The sequence below is a fragment of the Pelophylax lessonae genome, assembly GCF_965119305.1.
Source record: "Pelophylax lessonae genome assembly, chromosome: 11".
Classification (NCBI taxonomy): Eukaryota; Metazoa; Chordata; class Amphibia; order Anura; family Ranidae; genus Pelophylax; species Pelophylax lessonae.
This window is the reverse complement of record NC_138778.1, coordinates 57,651,028-57,671,225: the sequence shown is the minus strand read 5'-3', so window position 1 is coordinate 57,671,225 and position 20,198 is coordinate 57,651,028. Positions and strand designations below refer to the sequence as shown.

The window sequence follows — 20,198 nt, the reverse complement described above, 5'->3', positions numbered from 1 at the left end:
ACTGGGAAGTAGGTCACCCATGAACCATCTGCTCTTATATTTTATCATTTAGAATAAATTATGATTCATTTGATTGATCCGATAATTAAATTGGTCTTCTGAAGTGTTTTAAATAGCAAATTGTGTATTTTTATGACAGGGTTTAGGGGACACTTTTTTTACAATTATAAATATAAGGAATGTATCGTAAATGCAACATTTTGCAAGTGTATCAAATTATAGTATAACAGAATATGTAAGAAGTGTATCTCTAGTCTCTACAGAGGGATTTCTTTTAAACAGAAAAGGCAGGGGGCCTCGGTCACACCGAGAGGTCACACAACCATCCAACATTGGCAGACCATCAGACAAATGACTTCCATTCCAAAGAATATACTGTTTGTGTTTTGTTAGTGTGTTGACTGTAGGAACAAAACTGTGAGTTCTTTACTAAGAAATCTCCTGTTGTGAACAGCAAAACATTTTTTTCATGACTCTTCCACCTCAGACAAAAAAACACATAATGAAAAATATTTACATCTCACTAAAAAAAGTCCTTCTTCAAAGCTGTTGTGTTGCTCAATCTCTTTGTCACAAAAATCTCACTGGCGTTTGTTAAACTGAAACTTTACAATGTTTTGTTATGCCATTTTTCAATGATACATTTGATAATGTGAGCATATTGCTCTTTTTTTCTTTTAAAGAAATTTGAAAATTATATTAAAAACTTCTTCAACGAAAATGAAACTCTAGGCAGATGCATAAAAGCACAAAATATTGCTCTTAGGCATTCATTAAAACTAAAGTACGGGATAAGCAAATGTTGTCTAAATATAGAAGGCATGTGTCAGGGTGCCAGGAAACCAGACCCACGAAGATGCAAGTAAAATAAAGCAGTTTATTAGGGCAACAACAATAAATTCACATCAAGAGTGAGGAGCGAAATCAGGAACAGCCAGGGTCAAGTCCACAAGCAGGTAGTCATCCAAGCCAGGATGGAGTGTAGAAGCGGGTAGTCATCCAAGCCGGGGTCGAGTGCAGTAGCGGGTTGTCTGCCGAAGCTGGGCCCTCTGCTGATGCAGAATCGAGAGCCAGGAAAGTCGTCAGCCAAGCCAGGTCATGCACAGAGGAACACAGAGAGCAAAAGACTGCTAGCAGTGATGCACCTTGGAGCACAAACACAAGGGCAAGGACTGCAAGCTATCAGGTGATATATATAGCCAGGTGTGCATCAGCATCACTGAGCGACACCCAGGCAGCAGGCAAGTGATGATGCAAACAGAGATTATAAGAGACAGCAGTCTGCACAAGTCCAAGATGGCTGCCAACAGGAAGGCAAGGTAAGACCTTGACAGTGCCCTCCCCTCAACAGCCCCTCCTCCGCAAAGCAAAAAACGGTTTCTGAAGAAAGTGAGCGTGGAAAGCGCGGAGAAGGGCGGGAGCATGAACATCAGTGGAGGGAATCCAGGAGAGCTCCTCATGGCCATAACCCTTCCAGTTCACCAGGTATTGAACCTGACCTTGGAACAGACAAGAATCCAAGATGCTGCTAACCTCATACTCCTCGTGATTGCCCACAGGAATGGGACGAGGGCAAGGAAGTGAAGAAGTATAGCGATTGCAAACCAGTGGCTTCAAAAGTGACACGTGAAAGACATTGGAGATACGCATGCCAGGAGGAAGATCAAGGGAATAGGCCACCGAGTTCACCTTACAGAGGATGCGAAAAGGCCCAACAAACCTGGGTGCCAGTTTAGGAGTGGGCACCCTGGGGTTGAGATTACGGGTCGACAACCACGCCCTCTCCCCCACCTGGTACGAAGGAGCAGATAAACGTCTCTGGTCTGCCTGCAGCTTCTGACGCTGTGCAGAGACCCATAAAGACTCTTGAATCTGCACCCAAGAGGAACGGAGGGCACGAAGATGATCCTCCACAGCCGGGATGTCCTGTGGCAAAAATGACTCAGGCAACACAATGGGTTGGAACCCATAATTGGCCATGAATGGAGACATTCCGGAAGACGAGTTGATGGCAGAGTTCCTGGCAAACTCTGCCTAGGGTAGCAGATCAAACCAGTTGTCCTGATGGTCAGAGATCTAGCAGGGAGGAAATTTATCCAGAGCTTGGTTGGAACACTCAGCAGCACCATTGGACTGCGGATAGTAGGCCGAGGAGAAGGAGAGTTGAATACCTTACTGGGAGCAAAAGAACCTGGAGACAAGCTGGCTCCCACGGTCCGAGACAATCTCCTTAGGCAACCTGTGTAAGCAGAAAACATCCCTGGCAGTCACAGAGGCAAGCTTCTGAGCGGTAGGCATCCTCTTAAACAGAACACAGTGGCACATTTTGGAGAACTGGTCGACAACCATGAAGATGACTGTGTAACCTCGAGATGCGGGAAATTCCACAATAAAATCCATGGCCAGGTGAGACCAGGGACGCTCCCCATTGGGAATGGGATGCAGTAGACCCAAGAGAAGGTGCTGCAGAGATTTGTTCTGGGCACAGACTTAACAAGCAGCCACATATGCAGTCAACATCAATGCGGAGAGATGGCCACCAGAACTGACGGGAAATAGCCCAGGACAACTGGTTCTTACCAGGATGACTGGCAGTCTTGGAATTGTGGTACGTGCACAACAGTCTGATTCGCAACCTCTCAAGGAACAAAACATTTGCCAGCAGGTCTCTCTGTGGGAGCATTAGGTTGGGCAGCCAAGATCTGTACCCCAAAAGGAGAGGTTAAGTTGGTTAGCATGGCAGCCAGGATATGATCCGAAGGTATAACCGGCGTTGGCACGGAGTCCTCCCTGGACAACTCAGAATACTGGCGAGACAAGGCATCAGCTTTCACACTCTTTGAGCCGGGCAAATAGGAGACCACATGGGTAAAATGAGACAAGAATAAGGCCCATCTGGCCTGATAGGGTGTGAGCCTCTTGGCCTCCGAGAGATACGTCAAATCCTTTTGATCGGTGAGAATGAGAACTGGAACCACAGAACCTTCAAGCAAGTGTCTCCACTCCTTGAGAGCCAGGATAATAGCCAAGAGCTCTCTGTCTCCAATCTCATAATTGTATACAGCTGGAGACAGCTTCTTTGTGTAGAACCCACAAGGAAGTAAGGGTCCATCAGGTGCCCGACGCTGAGACAGGAGGGCGCTTACTCCGGTCTCAGATGCATCCACCTCTAGGACAAAGGGCAAACCAGGATTGGGATGAGACAGAATGGGAGCCGAAGCAAAAGCAGACTTGAGGGCCTCAAAGGTTGGATGGCAGCAGGTGTCCAATTGTGGGGATTGCTGCCCTTCTTAATCAGATCTGAGATAGGTTTGGCCAAAGAGTTAAAGTTCCTGATAAATTTCCGATATTAGTTGCAAACCCAAGGAAACGCTGAATGGAATCGAGACCACTAGGCCAAGGCCATTGTAGAACAGCCAAAACCTTCTGACGGTCCATAGCAAACCCTTCAGCAGAAATGATGTAGTCTAAGAAGGCAAGAGAGACAGGTGGAATTCACATTTCTCAATGTTAGAGAAAAGCCTATTCTCACACAACCCTTGCAGCACTCGTCACACGTCGACATCCAGGTAGTGTGATTCAATGGAGTCCAAGTATATCAAGATGTCGTCCAAATAGACTATCATGCATTGCTGCAACATATCACGAAAAACATCATTGATGAACTCTTGAAAGAGAGCGGGCGCATTGCAGAAGCCAAAGGGCATCACTAGATATTCGTAATGACCGGTTCTGGTATTAAACGTGGTCTTCCACTCATCACCCTCCTTGGTCCTTACGAGGTTATATGCGGCCCTTAGGTCAAGCTTGGTAAACACTGTTGCTCTCTTGAGGCAGTCATACAGTTCAGTAATCAATGGAATCGGGTATGCATTCTTGACTGTGATGCGATTGAGGCCCCTATAATCAATGAAAGGTCTCAACTCACCCCCTTTCTTCTTTATGAAGAAAAAAACCATCACCCGCTTGAAAAGTGGACTTGCGAATGTGCCCCCCCGGGCAAGCGCATCCGCCACGTACTCCTCCATGGCCTTATTCTCCGCAACCGAGAGAGGATAAACCCTGCCACGTGGAGGAATGGCACCAGGTTGCAAGTCGATGGGACAATCATACGGATGATGAGAAGGAGGAGTACCAGCGTGCACCTTGTCAAATAACCTCTCGATACTCATGATATTCAGTAAGCAACACTGAATCTGAGGAGGTACAAAGTACCCTAACAGGCCCATGGATACAAACAGCGCCAAACTGTGGAGACCAAAAGAGGATCTCGACCGACTGCCAATCAAAGGTCGGATTGTGTTTTCTGAAGCCAAGGGTATCCCAAAACAACAGAGTAGTGTGGGGGCAATATAACCTGGAAACAGGTTGACTCCCTGCCCCTATCTCCATGTCAACTGGAACAGTCTCGTGGGTAACCTATGTCGGTTGCAGGGGTCTGCCATCAGTCGCCTCGATGACTAGTGGGGAAACATGGGGCTGCAAGGGTATGGAATTTGCAGCAGCAAGCATACTGACAATAAAGTACCGCCAGCACTGGAGTCTACCAACGCCTGAGTAACCACCAAATTTTCTGCCCAGGAGAGAGACTGTGATTAGCGGTTTATCTTTATGGGAAACCAGGGACGAGGAAATTCCACCCAAGATCTGCCCCCAACAGGACCTTAGGTGTGAGCGTTTCCCGGACGGGTAGGACAAGATTTCAGGAAATGCCCACCAAGGCCGCAATACAGGGACCAGCCCTCCCTCCTCCTCAAGACCTGCTCAGCTTTGGAAAGGCGAGTGAACCCCAGCTGCATGGGTTTACAGCCAGACGCACCATCCCCAGGAGGCGTGGGAGGTGAGGGAGGAATGGGTGGGGAAGAAAACGTAGGAGCCAATCTGGTAAGAGGCCTCCGCATGGTCTCTACCTGAGCCTGGTGTTGATCAAATCCAGGAAAGATATGAGAGCCTTGAGCTCGTCAGGGAGATCCTTGGTCACAATCTCATCCTTCAATGCATCGGAGAGACCATGAGAGAAGACAGCCACCAGAGCCTCATTATTCCAGCCCACCTCTGCTGCCAGGGTACAAAATTCGATGGCATACTCAAACGGTTCGTATACCCTGTTGAATGGACAGGAGCAGCTTAGCAGCAGAGGCAGAGCGAGCAGGCACATCGAATATCCTACGAGAGGAGGCAACAAAACTTGGGTAATCGAGTATCACAGGATTATCTTTCTCACATAAGGGATTCGCCCAGGCCAAGGCCTTGTCCGAGAGCAACGAGATTAGGAAGCCCACCTTGGACCTGTCAGAGGGAAACGCCTGAGGAACCATCTCAAAATAAATGCCCACTTGGCCTAGGAAGCCACGACACTGACTCGGTTCACCCCCATAGCCCTAGGGGGAGGAGGGCTGAACCAGTCATCCCTCTGGTAACAGCGACTGCAGCTGCAAGAGCAGGAGCGGCAACAGGAGCAGCAGCAGGAGGGACCACTGGCCTAGCAGCACCAGGAGCAAGGTGTGATGTGCATTCAAGCAATGTCTGTAACGCCTGAGCGAAGTGATGTGACCCAAAAGGTGGTCTTGTTGATCGAGCCTGGTATCCAGTATGGGAAGCATAGAAGAACCTGCATCGTCAGGATTTATGGCCCTTGTGTACTGTCAGGGTGCCAGGAAACCAGACCACACGAAGATGCAAGTAAAATAAAGCAGTTTATTAGGGCAACAACAATAAATGCACAGCAAGAGTGAGCAGCGAAATCAGGAAACGCGGAGGTCAAGTCCAGAAGCGGTTAGTCATTCAAGCCGTGATCGAGTCTAGAAGTGGGTAGTCATCCAAGCCAGGGTCGAATCCAGTAGCGGGTAGTCTGCCGATGCCAGATCGTCTGCCCATGCGGGGTCGTTTGTCTATGTGGGATCATCTCCTGTCCTGATGCAGGATCAAGAGCCAGGAAAGTCATCAACCAAGCCAGGTCATGCACGGAGGAACACGGAGAACAGAAGACTGCTAGCAGTGATGCACCTTGGAGCACAAACACAAGGGCAAGAACTGCAAGCTATCAGGTTATATATATATATATAGTCAGGTGTGCAACATCATCACTGAGCGACGCCCAGGCAGCAGGCAAGTGATGATGGAAACGGAGTTTATAAGAGACAGCAGTCTGCACATGTCCAAGATGGCTGCCAACAGGAAGGCAAGGTATTCTTAAATCTTGGTGCGCCTTGTGTTTTTCTTCCAGAACTGTGGTTAATAGAGTGTGAAACTTTGCCTCCGTGTAGAAATGTCCTGTAATAAAGGCCAGTTACGGCTACTCTCTCTCTCCTTGCAGAGTTTCTGGTCTTGTATCCACCCCTCTCCTCTCATCTTTTGCAGGCAGCCTGTCCCTTATCTCCTCCATGCATTTGACAAAGAGGGTGGAGACCTTGAATCCTGTTATGCCCGCCCCCTCCCAACATCAACCTGGCATCCTGACAGCTTTCATACCCCATGTGCGGCCAGAGATGCCGGCATTCTCCTCCATCTCACAAGCTGCCTTTGGCGCCCTGGTTTCCACGTACTGCTACACAATTGGCAGTTGGTTATTACTACCCAGTTTGCTGTCTGTCCTCTGGTGCTTGATGTTCTGCGCCTTTGATGTTCTTTGATGTCTTCTTTTCACAGTCATGCGGATTGCTGTGTTTATCACACATTAAGTGTGTTGCATTAGTACTAACCCCAGTGCCCTGCTTTTGTGTTTTTTCGTTGCCTCATGGGTTGAAAAAATTGATGTCCTGCTGCTCCTCCACTGTCCAATCAATGATGGAATGGAAATGTGACAATGACAAAGCTTTATTGCACATCTGCATTAAAGAAAAGTCAGGACACTTGTTCCACTGTTTTGCAACTCAGGCAACAGAATGTGGGTACATGGGAGGATTTTTTCCTTTACTTACTGCCCTGGGACACCTGTATAGGAAAAGTTTGTGTGTGTGTGTTGGGGGGTGGTTGACCCTGGTGCAGGAAAAAAAAAACATAGTTTAATTCTTCCTACCAAAAATGTTTGTTATTGCATCCCTAATGGACTATGAAAAGTACATTCCAAGAATGCTGTATGAGCAGCATAGTTTCCTTTAACTGATAAAGCAAAATGAAACAAACAATGGCATACTTCTCAGAAGGGAATCTGAAGAATTAAAGAGATATCCATTTGTCGGCAAAAATCAAATGTTCTTTAAATTGGAGAGCATTGCAAATAAAAATTCTCCACTTTGAAGTTGCAGCAACGAGTTAACTTCTGGAGTATTCAGAGTTGCTGATCCTTGTTTGGCCATCAAGAAAGGTAAGAATAATAAGACAAAGAAAGGAATGTGGATAGCTATTATTGGGCTCCTGACAAGAAGGCAAAGCTTGGGCATACCTTAAACGTCATATGTTCCAGATACAAATGGCAAATAGGAGTTTCATCTACCATATATATAACCTTCAAAAGTCCCATGCCTCCATTGTATTGCTTACTTTTAGAAAATTAACTTTAAGGGGCAGGGAACGGAACTCCGATCTGTGATCCGCCAAGTCTCGTGGACTCGCTGATCACAGGGCGAGCAAGGTAGTTCATGCACGGGAGGATGTACATGGATGCCCTCCTAGCAATTTAGGCCCACGCTGTAGCTGTCTTTCGGCTATAGCGCGGGCAGGAAGACGTTAAGGCCTGGCTAGTGAAATTTTGAACCCAGCTGTAATGTGTGTAGCCTTCTGGGTTTTAAGGTAAAATTATTGTGAAAGGTAAAATAAACTTGAATAAAAGAGAAAAGTTGATGTATTTTGCCCTAATGTCATATGCCCAGAAGCAAATGCTCCTGCTATGTCCTCTATAGTTTTATCTTAGATGGAAACCTAGATCAAACCAGCTGAGGTCATGGACTTTTATCTTTAGCTTTTTTTTGCAAATTTAGGTTTGTAGCATATACATGATCATTGTTGAAAAATAAAAGGGATGCTTTCCAAGCAGAACAAATGTGCTTCACCACCACTGAATTCTGAAAACGAAGGGCCGATTTACAACTGAATTGCATAGGAATGCAGTCCGCGTTCCTGTGCGATTCCTGAGCGATGGTCCGCTTACATCCAACTGCCCAAAGAGGAGAGTGGGCTGTGTCTGCTCTGCATAGGTGGAGCAGACCCATACCAGCCATCCTCCTGCTCAGTAGGGATCAGTGGACAGATTACCCGCTCAACAGGCGGACTCAAACGGAGCCCACCCCATGTGTAAGGGGTCTTACTGTTGTATGGACTGTGAGGGCTAGAGGATATTTAGAAAAACACACTGAGATTTAGTTTCTTCTCATTCCTAAAGTGCTGATCCTCTAAACAAATTGACAAATAAATATGTCTGTTGCTACAATAAACTTTGAATTTGCTTTATGTCAGGCATGTCCAACCTACGGCCCGGGGGCAGCATGCGGCCCGGAACCGCAGGCAATGCGGCCCACTGACCCCTGACAATTTTTTTTTTTTGCTGGGAAGGAAGGAAGTCGGGTCGGGGGCACGGCCATAGCGGCTTTCAACTAACGGTGGGCAGAGGCTGCCTCGGAGGGGAGGAGGCGAGCATGTGCAGTGTTTCTGACTCCTACCACCATGACCACTTCAAATCACTGACGCGGTCATGGTGGTTTAAGTGTTCCTTTAATATCTCTCAGAACAAGTAAACCTCTGTATACTGATTCCATTTCATTTGATCATCCTCTAGTTGTGTTAAATTAGTGCGTTTTATTAGGCATTTTATTACCTATATACCTTAACTATAGTATATATTTTATATGCAGCCCGAGAAAATTTCTCTACACTCAATGTGGCCCAGAGAAGCCAAAAGGTTGGACACCCATGCTTTAAGTTAATGATTTTGGATGTGTGACATGTCCTCTAAAAGCCTGAGCACATGCGACTGGTTACTGTATGAGATACAAGCCTGGAGCGGTACCTATGGCAGAGTGCTGTTTACTACATTGTGGATCTTTCCAAGAAGAATACAGTATTTAGGGCCCAATCACACCCAATAACACAGTGTAGTACATGCAGTACAAAGGTGTGAATGGGCCCTTATTGTTTCCCATTAAAAACACACTATACTGCAGTGATAGCTGTGAGCCAACTACATTGAAGAAAAAAAAGGATTTGTACTTTAAATTAATTTATATGCAGTACAATTAATGTGTTTTACTTGCAGGAAAAGCTTGGGAATGCCCCTAAAAATAAGGCATAGAAAGAATATCTGTCTTTGCTACATAGCGAAATTCAAGTTTCTTGTTGTGGGTAGATATATTTTCGAACATATATAATCATTACTGCCATAATGGAGGCATACATGTCTTGGCTAAAAACTTCTCTTTGTGTAATTATTGTGTGTGGTTCTCCAGGCTCAATTTCTATTCTTATCCTATATAAAAGAACTAAAGTCTATAAAAAGTCTGTATGTACCTAGGGTGTAGCCAACAGCTAATGAGTTGGTTAAATCTTGCCCAGTTGTGGACAGTCATTGCCCACATTTATTTTGTACAGTTATAATAACAGGGATGGGAGCGGAGCGGGTTGGCAGCTGCATTTTTGCGATGTGCTCCCTAGAAACCTCATGTCGCTATTACATGACTAAGCGCTGGAAAGGGATAACATGGCAGTAAACTCTGCACATAGCCATCTGCAGACAGTTATCAAAGACAATCTGTGATGGATGATTCAGTTTTAGATGTGCTTATTGTGCAACTTTCGGGCTTGTTTTTCAAGGGTTACTTCAGATCACAATATCATCTGGTAATGACACTTGTTTACTGACTTGACCACATTTGCTGAATTAACATCAGTGGCTAACAGGAATGCAGGAACAATAAGGGCTTGTGTCTGGTACATGGACATGACACCACAGGTTATAGTGGTACAATGACAAGAAAATAACCTGAATGTTATGAAATTCCTAAACTTTAATCCCAAACTGTAAGCCCAATTACTAAATTCTCATATAGGATTTAACATGTTCATGTAATTTCAAAACAAATGTTAAATATTTTTTTAAATGGTAGCTTGTAATAAAATACTACTTAGTGATTTTTGTTCTTGTTCAGACATTACCGATTACAGGGTGAAAACACTTAGGCTATGTCTCACAAGTGTGCTCCTGCATTGTCACCCTGTCACACAACATTTTCTGTTCTGGAGCTTCAATAGGAAATTATAGAAAATCTCACCTCAGAAAAGGCAATTTCAGACTAAGACAGTTATCACTGTAACATTTGCCCCATTGGAGGATCTACCATCACCACGTGTTCTGCTGATAACTCTAAAACTTTGGATTTTCCCTTACTCCTTGTCTTGATGACAATGATCATCGTGAGTAATATAGGAGTAAATTCCCTCAGCAGGGACACGAGCAATATCAAAAAAGCTCTATCCAAACCTAAAAAAAATAAAAAAATGTAATCAAATAAAAAATGTAATTCTCCTGCAAGGAGGCAAGACCTGACCTGAAAGGATGAATGTACTATACAGGCACCACCATGGTACCATGGTGTATCTTGGTGGGTCTTATTGCTTAGGCAACGCTCTGTTTTTATGGAATTATTTTTCTGTCTATAGTAGATTAAATAAGGTCCCAAAATAGAACCAGTATGTGGTCAGCAGTGGCACCCATTTAATAAAAATGTGCTTCCAAGTGAATTATTCAGGAAGGTCGGTATTTATTGATCATAAAAAAACAGGTTAAAACACCATCAACAAGTTTTGTGGCTCTTTAGTGGCCGCTTTCTCAGTAAAAGGTATACAGTATACTTAAATGGGTGGAATCTGTGTGCATTCCTTCAGCCCATAAAATACTGATAAACAGTATGGTATACAGTATTTTCCTACACTTTCCCTGGTTACTTAAGCATTTTGAAGTTTTGAGAAACTTAACGGATTATGGCTACCCCAGAGTATTAAAAGTAACCTGCATTGACATGTTGGTATTCTCCACATGTGAATCATCTTCAGTTGTGCACACCACATATTTGGTTATTCACCAGATGTGAGTTATCCATTACTTTTATCTCTACACTTTTTGTGACCACTTGCTCCTACTACAGTACTACACCACAAGGGCTCTCCTGCTTTTTTTCTCTCTTTTGTTTCCTTCATACCTCCCTGTGAACCTGTAGGTGCAGCAGTGTGCAGCGGAAGTAACTCACACAGACAAGTGTATTAGAAAATTTGTATTGAAGTAACAATGGTTCACAAAAATCTGAAGGGATGCCTGCCCAACCGAGTACACTCATGAATTCCAATGATGTGAAGATGACAGGTATCAGCCAGGTTGACAGCGTCTGTTAAGAGAGCCGAATGTGGCCTAGCCATCCAGTTATACAAACGGGAAGATGTCCAAAGAAGTTGCAACCCTATGCTTTACCTCCTGGTCAGGAATCCTTCTCTTTCACTAGTGCTGTCCCTAACAAGCAAAGTACCTGTCTCTACTCTACCAAATAGCCAAAAGCACACCAAGTCTGAGAGCCAGGGCCTTAAGTAGGCTCGGCCTGACGCAAGATGGCTGCTGGAGTCACATGGGGTGCTTCCCCAGTGGCTCAGGAAACCATAGAGGAACTGTGTTCCCCTTGACTTCCTCTCCAACTGCGGTGACTCTGTGGAAAAGCGCCACCTGCAGAGGAGAAATAGACTGCACCTGCTTACAAGCTCAGCAGATCCCAGTAGTTAAAAAGACTGGGAACTGCAGTATGTAACTGAGTTCCCTATATATTGTTGGTATAGGGTAGTAACAGTCTACGTGTTAATTTCTGAGCACTTCATAGTTCTTTTAATATGCTCAAATTAGCTTTAATTATGTTATCATAGCACTAACCATGCAGGAGCAACTTGGTAATTTGGGTTCTCTGTTCTGTGTCTTGACTCCAAGAATAACCTCAGCCTAATTTACACACCTGGTTGAATAAAAGTTACTGTAAGCACTTATAAGAACACTTAGAAGTATTTATACCTTTCGACTTGGAAATAGTAACAAGACCATTTAGTGGTAAATGAACCCAATGTACTGGTACGGGCTTGAATAAATGATGGTTTGAGCATAAATAAGCACACAGAAGGTAGGTTCAGACACAGTCCGCTAGATACTATAATCACTGTGCCAATGTTGGAGTTCTGTACCACTAGACTGGAATCAACTCAAAAATCACCAAAGTCAGCAATAAGCACTTCATATAATCATTTACTGCAGTGTGGATAAGAACACTGTAACTGGTTTGGAGTGCACTCTAAGAGAATGGCTAGGATATGGTGCAATGTCATCTGAGAGGTATCTTTTAGCATAAGAAATAGGTAAAGGTCTCTGTGTAGCAGCTGTAATGGGGCAGTCTTTAGTCCTAACTCTTCAGGCAGCAATCGATGGGCCCAGTTGTACTGTTGGTGCACATGAGATCATTCCCAGTCAAGCCTGCAAGCAGCAATAAGGGTAATAGTTGGTTGTATGTTCAGTTCCCAAAGATTTCAGGCCCTCTCTCTAGCAGCATAGAATAAACACCCACAGCAGCAACTCACCATTCCCAGTGATATTGCAGCTTTCCATCTGGTCACACACAGTGATTAGTCCATGCTCTGCTCTGCACTCAGGTGGCACCCCCAAAATTCAGCACTGCAGATCCCACTAAGACTGAAGAGATGCAGCAGTAACGGTGCACACCGGACAACAATGTGTGCTCTCATCTCCCTCACGTCAAGAGGAAGTTACAGTATGTCCTGTAAAGCTCAGGAAAATGCAGCTCTTTTCCCTCCTCTCCTCCCACTTTCAATCTCTTCTCTGGGGAACACAGTTCAAAAGCTTTTGGTCACCAAAACAGTCTATGCTCTGGACTACAGTTCCCACAGTGCATTGCTGCTTTATTCAGCCCATTGAATGCCTCCTGCTCAGCAGCTCCCTCCTCTTGATGAAACACCTGTTAACCAGTTCAGCACCAAAGGGCAGCAGCTACAAACAGCAGATGCATATAGAGTGTTTCACTCACTCTCCATTAAGCACCTGGCTACATTATATTTTTTAGTGCATTTGCCATCACACAACTGTTCTCATAATACTAGAGAATGCAACACAGAAAACACAATAGAGTTGTAAAAAGTCCCATTATGCACACAGTCAGTGGTGAAGGAATGGTGTTCCTTTTTTTTAACTTTTTGCTACTAAAATCTGGTGGCTAAAATAAATCTGGTGGCTGTGCAGTTTCTTGCCTAAAGCACAGTAAAGGCCTATTTGATATATAGGATTCAGAACCTATACATCACAGTGACATAAGCATTTACTGTGCCTAATGAGCTGGTGTTGAAAGCACTGCAGTTTTGGGTAATTCTGTGCAATAGGGTCTCTGTCAATAGATATAAAAGGCTTCAAATCAATGCTTCTGTTTACTAAGTGAAGATAAGGAATTATCCAAGAACACAGAATCTTGCAGCAGTATTTTTACATTACAAGATAATCTTTAGAACCACTGAGATTTATTGTTTGATCATTACAACTTTAGATAGTTGTTAGGAGATTGGTTTGCTTAAAGTGCATCTCATGCAAAACCTTTTTAATTTTGGATAGCGTAGGGAAAGGTTAGATCCTCTGTCAAGGTATTGCTGTGTCCAAAATTTTGAGTTGTCACAGGAACAAAAACAGAGGGGAAATGTTCCAACGAAGATACGTGTTCAGATGCCAATATCTAAGAAGGGATTTCCTTCACCTTGAGGAAATTTCCTCTGACTTCCTAAAAATGATCAAAAATATATGGGTATATGGGATTTTTAAGGTGCTTATCCTTTTACCCTCAGAAAAAGAATATAATATACCAAAATTACAAAAACATATCTTTATTATAAATTAGCAAAATGTAAAAAAATTGGGTTTGTAAGTCCTCATAAAAACATATTAGATGCATATAGACGTATACATAGCGACAGCTGCTCTATACACCTTCCTAGTTAGTTAGATTCCATCCTAATTGTCACAATCCAACCAATAGTCGATATACTGTATAACAATAAAAAAGATAATGGAAGATGCAATGTACTAACGTGTTTGGCTGGTTAAGCTTTTGATAATTCATAATAAAGATATGTTTTTGTAATATTCGTATACAGTGAGGGAAAAAAGTATTTGATCTCCTGCTGATTTTGTACATTTGCCCACTGACAAAGAAATTATCAGTCTATAATTTTAATGGTAGGTTTACTTTGACACTGAGACAGAATAACAACAAAATTATCCAGAAAAACGCATTTAAAAAAAGTTATAAATTGATTTGCATTTTAATGAGTGAAATAAGTATTTGACCTCCTTCGCAAAACATTACTTGGTGGCAATCACACAGGTCAGATGATTCTTGTAGTTGGCCACCAGGTTTGCATAAATCTTAGGAGGGATTTTGTCTCACTCCTCTTTGCAGATCCTCTACATGTCATTAAGGTTTCGAGGCTGATGATTGGTAACTCGGACCTTCAGCTCCCTCCACATATTTTCTATGGGATTAAGGTATGGAGACTGACTAGGCCACTCCAGGACCTTAATGTGCTTCTTTTTGAGCCATTACTTTGTTGCTTTGGCCGTGTATTTTGGGTCATTGTCATGCTGGAATACACATTTATGACCCATTTTCAATGCCCTGGTGGAGGGGAGGAGGTTCTCATCCAAGATTTGACGGTACATGGCTCTGTCCATCTTTCCTTTGATGCAGTGAAGTTGTCCCTTTAGCAGAAAAACACCCCCCAAAGCATAATGTTTCCTCCTCCATGTTTGATAGTGGGGATGGTGTTATTGGGGTCATAGGCAACATTCCTCCTCCTTCAAACACGGCAAGTTAAGCTGATGCCAAAAAGCTTGATTTTTGGCTCATCTAACCACAACACTTTCACCCAGTTCTCCTCTGAATCATTCAGATGTTCATTAGCAAACATCAGATGGGCCTATACATGTGCTTTCTTGAGTAGGGGGACCTTGCGGGCACTGCAGGATTTCAGTCCTTCACGGCGCAGTGTGTTACCAATTGTTTCCTTGGTGACTATGGTCCCAGCTGCCTTGAGCTTATTGACAAGATTATCCTGTGTAGTTCTGGGCTGATTCCTCACCGTTCTCATGATCATTGAAACTCCACAAGGGGAGATCTTGCATGGAGCCCCAGACCAAGGGAGATTGACAGTTATTTTGTGTTTCTTTCATTTGTGAATAATCGCACTAACTGTTGTCACCCTCTCACCAAGCTGCATTAGGAGCACTTCCTTTAACCCCTTGTTCACACTGGGGGCGGGTTTGAAATCGTGCAAGTTCAGCTGAACTCGCACGATTTCAGACCCGCATGTCAGTGCAATTTCGGGGATGATTTGACAGACATCTGTGCGGGTTCCTGTGCACAGATGTCTACTGAAATTGCCCCCAAAGTCGCCAAAAGTAGTGCAGAAACTACTTTTGGGAAATAGTGTGGAGCCACGAAGTCAGTATCACACCGATTTGGACGGTGCTGTTGCGGGCAATAGGCTCAGATTTGGCATGCGATTTGACATGTCAAATCGCGTGTCACATCGGTCTGATGTGAACGGGGGCTAAGAGTGTTCCTAATCTTAGCTTGTTACCTGTATAGAAGACACCTGGGAGCCAGAAAATTTTCTGATTGGTAGGGGATCAAATACATATTTTACTCATTAAAATGCAAATCAACTTAAAACCTAAAGATTAACAAAAAATATGGGTATTTATGGATACGTTAAAATGTGTTTTTATTGATATTTTTGTTGTTATTCTGTCTCACTGTCAACCATTTAAATTATAGACTGCTCGTTTCTTTGTCAGTGGGCAAACGTACAAAATCAGCAGGGGATCAAATAAATTTTTCCCTCACCGTATTATGTTTTTTCTCTGAAGGATAAAAGAATTAGCACCTTAAAAGTCCCATATACCCATATTTTTTGTTAATCTTTAGGGATGTGGTTATCAAATATACTCTTTATTCTTGTTCCTCTGACTTCCTGATGTGCCTAATTGGCAGCAAGTATGAGAAATCTCCAAAAATGTACACAGATGACCAAATAAACAAAATACTTGACAAACTTAAAAAAATGTTTTTATGTGATTTTTTTACAATTTCTTTTACCATGTAATTTAATCTTTCTAGATCATATAGAAGAATGACTTCAGTATCGCTGTACCTCCTTTTACTTGTGCCAATTGTGGCATCAAAGTCCTCTTCCCAGAATCCCGGCTGCAGGATAAGGATCACATCCAAGGGGCTGCAGTTTGGTGAGTAGATTTTGATAAAGTTGTAATATTCTGGTCACTTTTTATGTTTCTTCTTACATAGGTACACAGTTATGTTGAAAAAAGACATGTGCCCATTGAATTCAGAGATAAACAGAAAAGAGGCGCCTCTAAGTGTAGACTTTGTAGCATTTAATGAGATATATTAACACTCACATCAGTTCAAGATTACAAGTAGTGGGTAGACAACCATCCTGGGTGTTTCAAGATAGGAGTGTTCGTCATCCTATGTGGACACCGCCATCGGAGTCGGTCTCTCCTCTTCACCGTTATGCCGGCAATAGCGATGGATTGAACTAGAGCTTGGAGAGCAAACAAGCGAAAACGAGGCTTGGAGAGCGGGAAGCTCCGGCGCCGTGACTGGATGACGTCACAAAGCTGCAACGCATTTCTGAGCGTGCCTGCTGCCGATGGATTGATGCATTGAATTCAGCTGCAAGACAAAAATAAACAAAAATATAATTGAATAATCATTTGAAACCCACATGATCCTCAGCTTAGCTAACCTTCTCTGTGCCTGTTGGGCTATACTTCCTATTGCTGTCTGCAAGGTAGCATCATTAAAGCCCAACTCCAGGAAACTGCAAAAAGAACAAACAGTAGGGCTCAAACGCATAGTGCATTACCAAAAGATTTTATTACACATAAATACAAGTACCAACAGCATACTCACAAATGAGATAGGATACAAGCAGTATATTATTTTTATTATATAGGATTCATATAGCGCCAACAGTTTACGCAGCGCTTTACAACTTGAGGGTAGACAGTACAAATACAATACACTCTAAAACAGTAGGAATCAGAGGGCCCTGCTCGTTAGAGCTTACATTCTAAGAGGGAGGGTCAAGACATACAAGAGGTAATAATTGTGGGGGATGGGCTGATGGAGAAAATAAAAGAACAGTTGTTAGGTGGTTGCCAGAGATGTGTTTTCAGGGATCGTCTGAAAGTGTACAAAGTAGGAGATAGTCGGACAGATTGGGGTAGAGCATTCCAGAGGATGGGAGAGGCTCGGGAGAAGTCCTGGAGGCGAGCATGGGAAGAGGTTACAAGGGAGCTAGAGAGCAGGAGGTCCTGGGAGGAACAAAGAGAACGAGTTGGTTGGTATTTTGAGACCAGGTTAGTGATGTAGCTGGGTGCCAGGTTATGGATGGCTTTGTAAGTTATGGTTAGAAACTTGAAATTAATTTGTTGGTTGAGTGGCAGCCAATGGAGGGATTGGCAAAGAGGGGTAGCAGACACAGAGTGGTTTGCAAGGTGGATGAGCCTGGCAGCAGCGTTCATGATGGACTGAAGGGAGGATAGCCTTTTTAAAGATAACCAATGAGAGGGGAGTTGCAGTAATCGAGATGAGAGATGACCAGGGAGTGGATTAGAAGCCTTGTGGTGTCATTGGTTAGGAAGGGGCGTATCTTGGAGATGTTGCGGAGGTTGAGGCGGCAAGCTTTGGACAGTGACTGGATGTGTGGCCAAAGGGATAGTTCAGAGTCCAGGATTACACCTAGGACCTTGGCATGGGGGGACGGGTTGATGGATGCGCTGTTGATTTTAACTGAGAAATCAGGGGAAGAGGAACGTGGGGGAGGAAATATCATGAGCTCAGTTTTGGATAGGTTAAGTTTGAGGTAGTGTTATGACATCCAGCCTGATATGTATGTTAGTAAGTTGGTGATGCGCGAGGAGACTGATCGAGTGAGCTGAGGGGTGGAGAGATAGATTTGGGTGTCATCAGTGTAGAGATGATATTGAAAGACACGGGAGGCAATCAGCTGACCCAGGGAGGAGGTGTAGATTGAGAAAAGGAGCGGTCCAAGAACAGAACCTTTGGGGACCCCGTCAGAGAAAGGAAGAGGAGAGGAGGTAGTAGAGTTGTAAGTAGCACTGAAAGTGCGTTGGGATAGATAGGATGAGAACCAGTGAAGAGTACAGTCATGGAGACCAAGGAAGTGGAGTTTTTTGAGGAGGAGGGGGTGGTCCACTGTGTCAAAGGCAGCAGAGAGGTCAAGGAGGAGTAGTACAGAATAGTGTCCATTGGTGTTTGCTGTTAGTAAGTCATTTGTGAGTTTAAGGAGAGCAGTTTCAGTGGAATGTTGAGGGCGAAATTCGGACTGAAGGGGATCAAGAAGTTTGTTCTTAGTCAGTCGGTTGTAGACCAATCGTTCAAGGAGTTTGGAGGCAAAGGGGAGTATGGAGATGGGGCTTAGATTGTGAAGATTGGTGGGGTCCAGTGAGGGCTTTTTACTGATGGGAGTGACTAGCGCGTGTTTTATAGAATTAGGGAAGATGCCAGAAGAGAGGTTGAAGATGTGAGTTAGAGAGCGTAGAATACAGTCAGAGGTTGAACGTAGCATGTGCGAGGGAGCAGGATCCAGGGGGCAGGTGGATAGATGGGTGTTAGTTAAATGTCCAGCAACCTCATTAATACTAGCAGGGTTGAACGAGGGAAGTAATGATTGTACCTGTGGATATGGGTTGTTAAGTGGGGAAGGTTTCTGCACATTGGAGATCTCCTTGCGAATTGAATCAATCTTATTTTTAAAGTGATTGGCAATCTCTTGGGCAGTGAGTGAGTTAGAGGGTAGAGTTGGTGGAGGACAGAGTTGATGTAGAGAAGAGATGACGGGGATCTGATGAGAATGTTTGGATGAGCGTGATAAAATAGGTTTGCTTGGCAGTAAGGAGGCAGGAAAAGTATTTTAGGAGGACAGATTTATATTGGTTGAAGTCTTCCTGGGATTTAGTTTTACGCCACTGGCGCTCAAGAGCACGGCTACATTTTCTGAGACTTCTGGTGTCGTCTGTTTGCCAGGGTTGAGCTGTTATAGATGGAAGTGGCTAGGTTGGGGCATAACAGGGGTGAGATCTTGTCATATAGATGGTAAGTAGCAGAGTAGAGCATAGAAGGGTTGAGGTGGCAAAGGTTTCTACAGGCGGTTGGAAGCAGAGGAGGTGGAAGACTGGGAGAGTGCAAAACTAATAAGGTGGTGATCAGAGAGTGGGAGAGGTTTGTTGGAGAGGTTGCATGTAGTGCATAGGTAGGAGAAGACAAGGTCAAGGGTGTTGCCAGTGGAGTATGTAGGAGACTGTATCCATTGCTTCAGGTCAAGAGATGAGGTTAGACTGAGACGTTTAGAAGCAGTAGTAGTATTCGCATTAACAGGGATGTTGAAGTCACCAACAATGATTGTGGGGATTTCAGAAGAGAGAAAGTAGGGTAGCCAGGCAGAGAAGTCATCAAGGAAGGTTGATGAAATCAAGAGGCCAATGCACTACCAATGAAGTAGATGTAATCAAAATGTTGAAATAAAGAAATAGATAGGATGTTGATAAATCAGAGAGAAAAAGAAGAAAAAAGAAGAAAAAATCTGCCAATTATAAGGTGTTACCACCGTAGTATGAAAGGCAAGTAAGAGGCGAATTGGCGCTAATTTCCAGTGAATCACTATTCACAAAAAAACGTGATAAGAGGATGAATGGAGTATCAGTAAGCTAAAAATCACAGCCTGCACACACTCAAGTGTGATGTGAATCCTCAAAGCATGAGGCTAATAATGGCCAAGTAACAAAAAAGTGTTGAATATATCAATAATAGCAACAACTATGCAAATAATGCAAATAATAGACAATAAATGAATATGTAAAAAATTACAGATAATAAATAATGAAAATAAGTAAAAACAGTAAGTGGCATAATGAGTCAAACAATTCATGCATAAATATGTGCAATAAAGGCAATAAAGTGCTTGGAAGACAATAAATAAATTTGCTCAAATGTGAGTGAACAAAAGTAATCAAAAATTGTCCATGTGCAAAAAAGTGCATAAAAATGTAGTGCTTCAAGAAGTAAATTGTGACTCTTGTGACTTTTCACAAATAAAAGTGACTCTTGTGATTCTCAAACGTTGCCAGTAGAGACAGC

General features: G+C 43.6%; 1 protein-coding gene across 1 annotated transcript in view; it reads left to right on the top strand.

Annotated features, from left to right (window-relative positions):
- Nucleotides 1-20,198, top strand: part of PLTP (phospholipid transfer protein) — a 122,144-nt gene that overhangs the window by 14,560 nt on the left and 87,386 nt on the right. The window contains exon 2 of the mRNA XM_082272065.1: nucleotides 16,134-16,258. Within this exon, the coding sequence (XP_082128191.1) occupies nucleotides 16,147-16,258 (112 nt within the window). The 5' untranslated portion in view covers nucleotides 16,134-16,146. The remainder of the gene's footprint in view (nucleotides 1-16,133; nucleotides 16,259-20,198) is intronic.